Here is a 12,089-nt window from a genome sequence, read left to right on the forward strand (position 1 = left end):
AATACGAACCGTTACACGGTTTACAAAATACGTATGATAAATCAAATTTATGAAAATAGCAGACTGTAGAATATTATACAAATACCACGAGTTTTCGATAAATTTTATTCAAAGAAATTAAGTTATTTCTTTTAAAGAAGTTACTACTATGATTCTTTAATAGAAAATTTGAAATAATAAATCATATAAGTGCCATAAAAGTAAGAAACAATTTTTTCAGTGCAAAAGAATGTAAATTCTATAAATACGAATTCTAAGGACAGAGTGAAACAATTATAGATGGTAGAATAGTTTACTATATTAACATGTCGGAGAAGGAAAGACAGCGGGATTTCCCGTCTGGAATGTTGGGACAAACCCCAATACACTAGTCCAGACTTTTACTATAGCCGCCCTTAAGTAATAAAAATAAGAAATAGTCTTAATGTTCCAATCTGACTTTATGACGATGGGTTTGGGCTCGAAGTGACATGGCAGGTCACCGGACGTAGCCTCGGTCACGGGAGGGACATATACCTGACAGAGGTATGAAATGATTATATGGCTCTCCTTAAAACAAAGATTAACCCGAGAAGCGGGGACAGGAGTATATAAGGGCAGACTCTTTTTGGATTGACGGAGTTAGAGTGAGAGTTAGAGCTAGTCAGTTAGTTAGTGAGTCGTTGGACGAATTGTCGACTGAGTTATCGGGAAGTTACCCGAATCGAGTAGCACGTTGATACGAGTTCTCCCGTGGACCGTGGATTCGTTACCGAACCTGAATTCGTCGTCACCATCATCTCGACCATCCTATTACCATCCCTCATAGCCTCTTGTAGCGTCCGCATTCGTACCGATAAATATCGGCTACATTTGCGACGGTAAAGTAAGACGGTAAGGATTCATCGAACGCCCCAAACTGCCAACCTGCCTCCGACAAACATTTACAGAATAATTTGCTACAATTAATTAAATATTTTACTAGAATAATTTGTTTTAGCTTTTAACTGTAATTGCAAATGCTAACTATAATTCAGTTGGAAAAATTTAAAGTATAATGCACAAATAAATAAATTTAACTGATTCGATGCACGTTTCACCATTTATTCTTCCTTCAAATTTCTAAAGCTATTAAGCTGGAATTCCATAGTGTTTAAATGATAAGTAATATAAATGGTAAAATTAACAGAAACGCGTTGAAAACATTTTATCCTTTACATTGTTTGCCATTTCCACTTCTCAATTTTAATATATATGTCGGAGATGAAAGGACACCGGAGCCTTCCCTCTGGAACTTCGGGAAAATCCGTAAAATTGTAATTAAAGTTTACAGTCGTAATTAAACAATTTGCTGTCATCCTGCCCAATTGTACTTGTTTCCGATTTGTGATAATAAACTTGGGCTCAAGGCGACCATCAGTCGCCGAACGTAGCCGCGGTCAACGGGACGGGCGCTTCGCCTAACAAAGGTGTGGAATTATAGTATGACCCTCATTAAAAGAAATACCAATAGGACAATGAATACCTGATGTTGAGGCACGTACACAGTACAAGTCCAGTTAGCCCGAGGACCCGCTTTAAACCTGGGTTTTTCCGGCAATCAAGATTTTCCAAACGGACAGACAGTCTTTGTCCCAAACTGACCAATTGACAGCGACGTCAATTTCCCTTACTTTCGGTACGAGGGCTATACCCGACGGATCCGATGATCTCGTGTCCTTGGACACGCCCCATCATAGTTTTCCTCTGTGGCACCATTGGGACGAAAATTCATTCTTTCTTGAGATCCCACCGACGAAGGGAGCAGCGCCTGACGATCAGTGAGTTTGAGTTAGAGCAAGTATATCTTTCATCGCGTTGACCGTGGATTCGTCATCGAACCTAAGACCAACGTCACTAACATCGTAAGTGCCCAACCACCGCTGTTGATTGTCGAATCAGTGGTGTCCATACTCGTAGCATCAGACCGTATCTTCGTTATCACACAACGATGGCCAACTCCAAGGGAGGTCCATCAAACGCCCACAACCCTGTTCCTGACTCCTTCTCCGACATATATATTAAATACGTAGCGTCGTAAATATTAAATAACGCTAAAATGTATTTGATAGGAATCGAGTAATGAAATATCAATTTCCCTTTCATGCAGATGACACTGACGTAGCTGATCGAAGATGGCTTCCATCATGGGGTTACAGCAGCCAGCTGCATCCCAAGATACCGTGGATTATACTGGGTATTTGCAATCGACGCAGTGCCATCAAGTCCATGGAAGTCAGACAAATGGACAGATCCAATCTACACAGAAATCACCGTCCAATGATCATAATACCAGTTTTACCAGCACGAAAGGATTGCTCAATGGACCTGGCCAAAACAACTGTTTTCTCAACAGCGCTGTTCAGGTAAGATGAATCTCTTTTACGGAATGGAAGAATGATTGCTTTGAATGTTTCATAGTCTCGGAATATGATTCTTTAACAATTTTTAGAGTTGTTGTGAGACACATTCTTACGATATTTCTTTTGTACTTGGCTATGTAAAACATAGAAAACCAAGTGTTAAAGCGGTGATAATATATTTGTTTCTGAATAATTCTTAAATGCATAGATAAAATTATACAACGAAAAATATTATACAATTTCTACGATTATATCAAAGATATAACGTATAATATAATTATGGAGTTAGTGTAAAAAGACAATCAACGAAAAGATGATGAATTTGGACAATGATTCAACCAGTATTTAATTTGAAACAGTTCTATACTTTGACAAGATAAAATTTTGCATTTACAAATTACACATTTCCGTTGCCCTCGTAAAACACGTATTCAAAAAATAAAAAAGAAAAAAGAAAGAAAAAGATCCTCGAATAATGTAAACTACGACAAAAGATCAACATCCTGCTTCAAAAATTACCCATATCACTGTCGTCTGTTACGCATCATCGATCAAACTGAATTTTCCTAGTTTCGACGTGATCAATATAAATTGAATTTCGCGCGCCTCGATCGCGACTCGCGCGAAGGTGGTTGCAGGGTTCAAGAATGGAAATAATTCTCGGCTGCGCGATGGAAAGGAGTCTTCTCACGTACCGTTAGAATTTGTGATGTCGATCAAAACTGTTTTTCCCAGCTTTTGTACAGACCACGACTGTGTTCGATCGTGGCGGCAATCGTAATATCCGCAGGAAGCAATTACACACGGCCTGTCTCGATTAGAACAATCGATCGGAACCGCGGTTGGACTAAACGCTCGATGACCGGGACAAAGGAGGACTCGATCAAGCTTTAGCTTCTCGTTTCAACGGGATTACGTAACGTTAATCGCGCGAAACGCGTTCGATTCAGAAACCGGGCTAGCGCTCTCTAGTAATTCGAGTAGTGACTCGATTCGACGTGTACGCGTGTCTAAAGTGCGAAAATACGATCGCATTTTGTTTGTCCTACGATCGAAATTGTTTTCTTTTGCGTACCATTGGGAACCGTGATTTGATAGTCGAAATGTTACGAGTTTGAAAATTGATACGCTTGATACGCAAAATTGATTGAGGAGATAAATTTACTGGAGTTAAAGAATCTTATTATTACTTTCTCCTTTGGAGGAAAAGTGTTAATTAAATATTTTGATATCATATAGGCAACATTAATTTTCATTTACCGTTAGAATTATTGATCTGTAATATGCTACGCAAATAAATATTCTACTCATGGATAATTATAAGTAAAGAAATGTTAAATATAAATAGGTATTATAATAATGTCTCTTTCATCTAAATAAAAATCAATGTTAATTATATCAAAAGCATCTGCACTTTTGCATGTTTGTATAGGCATTATTGGATATTTGGATTCATATTTCTATTAATTTCAATTTTTTACTGCAAATTGGCAAATATAAATTTGCAGTTCATGTAAAAGGGAACGTTAAATATTTTATATAACTTTGTAAAAGGTTATCTTACTTTTATAACAAATTTCGACCATTTAATCAAGAGTAATTTAGCAAGCGTCAGACGAAAGGAATTTTTTTCGTGGCAGAGCTTTCAACTTCGTTATCCATCGAATCCCCGATATTTCTACCAAAGTTTGTTTTTCATTTTTCCCCGAAATCTGTTTACGTTTCAATATCGCTTGTGCACTTCTCGAGCTGCATTCCTCGGCGAAGGCCGCTATGCGCCTTCCCGCATGCAACCAGATAACCGAGCGTGCATTTCAGCGTTTTAAAAACATTCCCTTCTATCCGTTAGCAGTTTGATCAGAAATTTAGAAGCGATGCAGATAAGCCCAAAACAAAACATTTACCGTAAAGGAAAAAGAATAGTGCACTGAAAACTACAGATGAATAGGTTTGTGATACCCAAGTTCGATATGAAAAGCAAAGCTTATCATCCACACAAAAGTCAGTAGATATAAATTGAGAAAGAGTTGAGCTTTTTGAAAAAAAGCTTGTAGTAAAAGCGTACTGTAGCTCATGAAAAGATTCGAGCACTTCTTGAAACCTTTCATGAACATATTACGTGCATTATAAAATATTATAAAATATCTTAGAATAGAAGCTATAAAATATTTAGTATCAGTCGATCTTAGTCGAATCATGAAATCTAATTCATTTTCTAAATATAAAAATTACGAAGTTCTTTAAGATTATAATTATCAATTAAACGACTGCTAATATTGAAAAACTAGAACCAGAACTTTCATGTCACGTAATTTGCCAAATTCACTGTTTTGTCTCTGTCCTTTTTTTAGAAATCTCAATTTAAAATATGTACATGCATATATCCAAAGTAATACGTTACTGGAATCCATTTGTCAACCACGATTTAGGAAGCTCGCAAATCTCAAACGAACGCAGCAACATAGAGCAGGTATAATCCACGCCAATATCGTATCTCTACCCTTCAGTCTCTAAATCTCTTTGAAACGCGAATTCGTGAGTTTTTCTGAAACAGCTTAACAGCGAGACGCTTATGAGCTAGTACATTCATAGTTTATAGCCACGAGTAGCCACCAAATCTTGAAGACGTGCTATCTTCGAAAGCCTTCCAGTCAGACGTAAATATTCATGCCTAATAAGCGACAGGACACGTGGAGAATCTTCTCCTCAACCTCTTTCATCGCCTCGTTCGACGTTCGTTTTCTTTTTCCCTTTCGACTCCTTTCCTATCGTTTCGCGTATCTTTTTTTCGCTTTGTACCGGTTCCTATTTAATATCCAGCTCCAAAAATACATCCTGCTGTTTTCTCGCTCACGATTACGTTGCTGAAAGGTCAGAATCTTGTTTGCTTCTGGTTAACGCCGTAACTCTTTTTCGAAGGCTCTTGAATCGATTGTTATCTCGTGACAAAGAGAACCCTGACCGTACAACAGACACTGTGTGTGAATAGGATTCCTTGAGTGTTGAAAGTATTTTATGCGCTTTCGTCGCTTGGATGTTTGGCAATTATAATGATTGGAGTGCACTACTTGCCGTAAGAATATTATTGGAAACTGGTTGACTTTCTAGATTTTTATGAGTTCGTTTCCTGTCACAATGACTATTGTCTGAGAATTCTAGAATTTCTTAGGTTAATTAAATGCCATTAATTGGAATGTCAATGTATGTTATGGGTTTTCGATATAAAATAATTTTTGATGTTCATAAAGAGCATTAAATGTGTAACGTACATGTAACTTCGAGTTGAAGCTTTCGTGTCATAACATACACCAAGCAGTAAAGTCAACGATTATAACCAAGCAATACAACTCACGTTTCCAATAACTCCATTCTCCAACTAAAACTATCTCAAAAAAAAAAAAAAGAAACGAAACCTCAAAATGCAATCGTATAACACGCGTCAATTAAACGGCGTACGAGATGATGTTCATCGTTGTCAGGAAATAGGAGACTCGAATGCAGCGATTGTGTCGCATTGCAACGACGCTACTTTGGTCTCTCCCTGGTGACGTTCGCTTTTCATTCGTGACACGAGACAAAGGAGTTACCACACCCTGGCTGCGTGCACGTTTTACGCTTAAAACACTTGTATCACGTGTCACGTAAATCGAGGTATTGGATACGCGTACCTCATGCCGAACGAACTATCGATAGCTAATAGTACGATCATTTTATTAGATTAGAACCGTCGTTTTCTTCGTAACGTATTCGTGTGTTCGCTAGAAGCGTTGATTCCTATGCCTTGAAAATTAATCTGTTTCGTAGTCAGCCACGTTCGCCTGTTCCCGTTGATCGATGGGTTACTCGGTACATAATTTGAATGTGCTGGATTCACAGCACCGTGTAAATCCTATGTAAATTACCATTTAGCTGATGTAACTACTTAACCAGTTTGCTTGTATTCTATAGTTAATCTTGCTGTGGGATAAGTTGGAAAGTTCGTTCTTTTTAGCGCGTTTTTATAATTTGCAATTAGATTTATGTCAAATATATGGTAAGCTACATTGGGATGTTGCAGGGAGTATCAATGGTCTATGCTTTTTACATTTTTAGATTATATGTGTGTATAAGTTGGGAAATATTTGTTGTTTTATATAATTTATTGTAGCAGTAATTTCTGCTGCTTTTTGAAAATTAAATTGTTTGGTTTTCCTACGGAATCTTTTTACGATACAATAGACTGTACAAGTTCTTTGCTGAATTGTTTAAGTGAAAGTTACTGCGTGTCTTGTAACATAGAAACATTAGAAGAAGAAATTTGATTTTTTAAGTAATTCTTTAAGGAATGGTGCTACTTGTTATTTGTTTATTCTTGATTGCATTAGGATTTAGAGTAATTTCTGTATAATATACAACATATAATAACATACGTATACACGTGTACACAAATATATATCTACATAAACAACATTTTAACTTAAACCAGCTTATTCATTACTATATCCTAATATTTAGATTCTTATTCACATTTACTCTTTCTCTCTTTTCTTTTTTTGCCCATAGTTACGCATATTTCCATTTCGCGGGTTTCCACTTTCCATTCCACCAAACCAGCCGCCCCTCATCTGGGTTCAATTTAATTTCGACCTTAATTTGGTTTCAGTTTGCTTGAATTATGGCTGTCTGCATATTCGATGGTTTTTCGCGTCATTAAATCATTACGAGACTAATGGTCTTCGTTAATTCACACAAACATAAAAAGTTGTATTTATCTGAACCTTTCTGCAATTTTTATATTGTAATATTTATACTAAAATTCTTGAGCAACGATATATAATTAACTAAAAGCAATTTAAACGTTTTAAACAGTCCATAAATTTGGTAAGCCCTTAAAAGATTCTTCTAAGAAAACGATGCTCTATCTAATTGTTTCAAGTAGCATACCATTCAATCGGCACGTCGTTCTATTTTCAAGTTTTCATTGTAATTTTACAGCAATGACTTTTCTCGTTCGATTGTTTCTTATATTATTAATGTTTTGCAATTTCGCTCACCAGTGAACGATGAAATTAAACAATCGCGGTCTGTATTTGTAGGGGCAGCGTTCGATAAATGGTAATTTTTATCGGTGCGATTTAATCGTCCCATAAATTAGCAACGTGGATTAATGAAACTCAGGAGTGTATCGCTGGAGGGTTCGTTCGTCGAAACTGTTTCATTAGCCGGCCGGAGCTAACGAACGAATTAATGATATAAAACTCGTTTTCGGCCCGCTATAATGGCACCTTGGGACTAACGGTCCATCGACCACTTTCGTCGCCGATCCTGATAAATGGTTAAACGTTCTCGTTATCATTCTACCCTACCAGGATCGCATAAATTATATTTTAGGTAATATCTCGTCGATATATACCTTTTTATGTTCTGTTTATGTGTCTTCTTCCTGTTCTTTACCATAAAAATGGTATCGAAGGGAAACTCTCGAGATTTCAGAGAAAATGTGTTTCTAAACGAGAACCTAATGTATTATAAAATGAGCAGAATTAGTTTGTCCATGTTGAGAGAGAGAGAGAGAGAGAGAGAGAGAGAGAGAGAGAACGAAGTGATAATGAGATTTTGAACAAAAAATATCTCTTTATTTGATAGTGAGATTTTGGAATATTTTGAAAAAAAATGTTGAGCGAAATAGAGATAGTAATAAAATAATGTAGTGATTTAATGGAAATTATGTTGTAATAGAAATAGCATGCATTGAAATGTTTTAAGCAAATTGTATCGAATATTACACAAAACCTTTAATATTTCCTTCACAACGGATAGTTCCTATTCTTTTAAAATTCCATTAACGAAAAAGTAGCTGCAAAATATAACAAATAATTGTCAGGTGATTACTACATTAATAATGTAAAAATATGATAATCATTTAAATCATATTGTTTCATAATCTAAAAGAATCATTATAAATTCGTTCAATAGATTCTAAATAATGCTTGCGTATTGAATACAATAATTAAATATGAAAATATCAATTGATTCAAATGAAGACTGCCGTATTAAACATTATTCAATTTATCACGTATTTATCAATTTTTAGTCTCATTAATTTTACGATTTATTTTGCTAGAACCTGCACGGTACTCGTTGTACACCGTTAATTTATTGATAAATCCAATTAAAGCAAAGTAAGTCGGATAAGGAGCTGGAATTGCGACCCAGTTTTTTGGATAATTGGAAACGATTGGGTAAAGGTAGTTAAGTGTCTCTTTTTAACTGTTTTTCCTCTCATTCCTATCCTGTTAGGTTTTTCATTAATTGGAGACACTTTTCACTGGGCGATTGGTTCGTCGCGGAGGGACTGTGTCTATACAGTTAACGAAGAATTTGAAGCGACTCAAACGAATGGAAATTAAAAGGCTGAAAATAATTAAAACCGTTCCCATTACTTCACTGTGATTGCTAGAAAAAAATTCTGATCGATTAAATTTTGAAACAAGCTACAACCTTTCTGAATAATAAAAAATTGTCCAAATCTATATATGTTCCTTTTTAAATACCATAACGATCGATAGACGTTGTCTGGTCTTTACAACTACATGAAAGTCAATGACACTTCAAATCAGAACCATTAGATCAATCATCTTACTCATCTGTCTCGGCAACAGACGCGTCCATTTCATTCTTTATATGAAATAGTCTTAAGATATTAATATGACAGTCCAAAATATGTTTAGTGATGGTATGCATGTATGCATGTATGTATTTAGGATAATATATCATCATAATTGAAGAGAACTTATATTTCTAGTCGCGTGGCGGGGGAGGGAGGGGTCATTAAGATCATGTCTTTGACATTCAAAACCATTTGAAGGTTAGAATTGGTCATCGAGGTTGTGTAATTAAAGGTTAAAGCCATATGGAAGCTATGTGAGGCCATTGAGGTCGTGTCATTTGAAAGAAGGTTCAAGATGCTTTAAAAGAGACGAAAGAACGAAGAATCAGGGTCATTTGAAAGGCACGGAAAATTATCGAGGGTGTATTATTGCTGATTATTCATCGAGCCATTCGATAGAATTAGACTGTCATAAGTACAAATAATTAGAATACCGTAATATAAATAAAATCAAGTTTGAACGATATTTAATTCTGAATTCTTATAGCTACAAAGTAGATGTCCATGCTTGTGAGAATGGTATGTTTAAAATTTATTTAATATAAAAAATCCTATATTCTTAAACTTGACACTAATATAATCTGTATCCCCTTTTACCTGCAAAATTAGCCCACTTCGTCGTAGATCTCATTATCTATTCTACTAATGCATCTTCATCATATCTCATCACACTATGTCAACGTTGTTAGAAACGTAACTGAACTCGAAGATAGACAAAGAACCAGGGAACAAATGTAGCAACGTTTTTAGCCCAGCGAAAATAAGGAACGTATTGTATTTTGTACTGTTCCATCGCCAGTTAAAACGCTATCTGGTGACTTGTATCGGTTAATGGAGCTAGGTTTTGCGCTATCTAAAGACACAACAACGGCGATGTCCGCGTATTTGCCGCTTGTGACGAGATAACGTTTCGTCGAAACGAGGCTGAGAGCAAACGTGTACTTGGTGGTATCCAAGACGAAGATTAGGTAACGCGTTACTTTACCTTAATCTCCGTTCGTGTGCTTGCCGTCGTTTTTTAAAGTTACTCGAGAACTAAAAAAGAGCTGGCCAGTCGCACGAGACATGCTTTCTTAGCCGTGAGAAGCTTGTAATTTGCACCGTGTAATTTTACAGTCAACGAAAGGCAAAAGTGATTAAAGAAGGGAAACGCGGATATTCAGCATGTTTAATGGTGTCGAAAGAGTGGATTGGATTTTTTATTACTCTTGAAAATCTCCAGGGTAGTCGAAATGACCAGGCAACTCACCCATAACTGGTCTAATGTTATTCCTGAAATTTTACAAGTCACAAGTTGCAAATTATCGAATAAGTTCTCTCGCATAATAGCAAGAGGTTTTATTAGGAAATTTTGTAAACTACAAGTCAGATGATTACTCTGTTTGCAATAAAGTAGTAAAATTGTAAAAGAGAAACATGTAAACTATAACATGTTAATTCATTAATATCACTGGTCGATAAATTGTCGTATAATTAGGTAGATGCTATGATTTAATTGCTGACGAAACATAAGATCTGAATGAGATTCAAAATTTAGATCTCCTAATGTTTATGATTTGTGTGAAATAATGTATTCTTGCTGCAGGCAGTTGAATATGAATAAAGGGGTTTGCGTTTTATGCGCATGGTATATCACTATGATGTTTCACTAATCAGATGGAATAAGAAAAATGCGGAAGTTAAGAGGAATGATTTATTTCACCTCTAAGCAACATTTCGCCGTATCGGTGCAATAAGAATATTCTTTCTGCTATTTCTGCTACGCAATACTTCAAAACGCAATAAAAAAAGCTACTCCATTAAAGCTCTGAGAAAATATGAATGAAAAAATGACTAACAAAGTATATCATTACAGAAGTTCTCAAGATAATTCGTTAATAGACGATAAAATTCCAAGAATCGCGCAGTGAAACATACACTGTACAAAGCGCATTATGCCTCTTAGTGTTACTAAATTCTTCATTCCCACTTTAATTTCAATTCTCATCCTCTTCTCTGTCTTCTCGTTAACATCCACTTTCATTAGCATGCACGCTTAATTCCACCCTATTCATAAACTACCTTGAAAAATAAAAATTTGACAAATACATACTTAGAAAACCGTGCACACTCGACCTTACCGTATTCGTTAATTACCTTGAGGAATAAAAATTGAACACAATAGCGTCTTCGACAGCGCACACCGTGTAAAACAAACAAAACGGTCTTTTCTTTCCATACACCGCACAAAATACCTCGCTGTTCTCGCCAAGCTAACGCCAGGTAAAAAAAAAACACGAAAAAAGAAAGTGTCTCGACTGGTTAGAAGGACCGAGGTGGTGACATCGGTATATTCATGGTTCTTCAACTCGCGTCACGTCGATCCTTAGGGTTCAAGGTTCCCTCGTGTCGGCACACCACGGAGGATTCCCTTTCATTCTCATCCTGGCATAAAAAGTCGACTGCAGTAGCGATTTTCCTATCGATATCCCCACCACCTTTCAGAAATCTAGCATAGTGTGCTGATGAGGGGGATGGGAGGGCGTTGTCGAGCTAGTTTGTGGCACAGTCTGCTCGTAATTAGCGCCACGAGATGAATCAGTTTCCTATTATAATTAGCCGCAAGCCGGAAAGAACGAAGTGGGTAGCTACAACACCCCTTTACACCTGCTCACAGGCTCGTCTTCTGGGTGTTATTGACACTGTCGCTCCCATCGTGCCGCCGTACAATGTACTTTTCCCTTTCCCCCCCAGTCGACACCTCGGTGGTTCGAATTAAATGGGCATTTCTCAATTGCGCCTCGTGTTTTGTTCAACTTACGACGACACTGATTTTACTCTCGTTCTCTTTTTTTCGTGCCACGAAATGAGGATGGAGCGCAGTGGAGATCAGGCTGCGGATTTTTCTGCATCTTTATATTTTTATGAATGTCATTAAGGCAATGAAAACCTAAATAGAAATTTGTTTCATCGTGTTCGCGCCTTCGATTAACAAATAATTAGAGAATTTATTCATTTTTTCGAATTGATTCTTCCTTCATAGAATATTCGATGGAATTATTATATTCGCATAATGTATG

General features: G+C 36.5%; 1 protein-coding gene across 3 annotated transcripts in view; it reads left to right on the top strand.

The window, feature by feature from the left end:
• The window catches only part of LOC100744780, a 132,604-nt gene that overhangs the window by 39,964 nt on the left and 80,551 nt on the right, over nucleotides 1-12,089 (top strand). For all 3 annotated transcript variants that reach the window (XM_024368629.2, XM_003490717.4, XM_033321576.1), the window contains exon 2: nucleotides 2,129-2,384. In XM_024368629.2, the coding sequence (XP_024224397.1) occupies nucleotides 2,154-2,384 (231 nt within the window). In that variant the 5' untranslated portion in view covers nucleotides 2,129-2,153. The remainder of the gene's footprint in view (nucleotides 1-2,128; nucleotides 2,385-12,089) is intronic.

This window comes from Bombus impatiens, unplaced genomic scaffold, assembly GCF_000188095.3.
Source record: "Bombus impatiens unplaced genomic scaffold, BIMP_2.2 scf_0466, whole genome shotgun sequence".
NCBI lineage: Eukaryota > Metazoa > Arthropoda > Insecta > Hymenoptera > Apidae > Bombus > Bombus impatiens.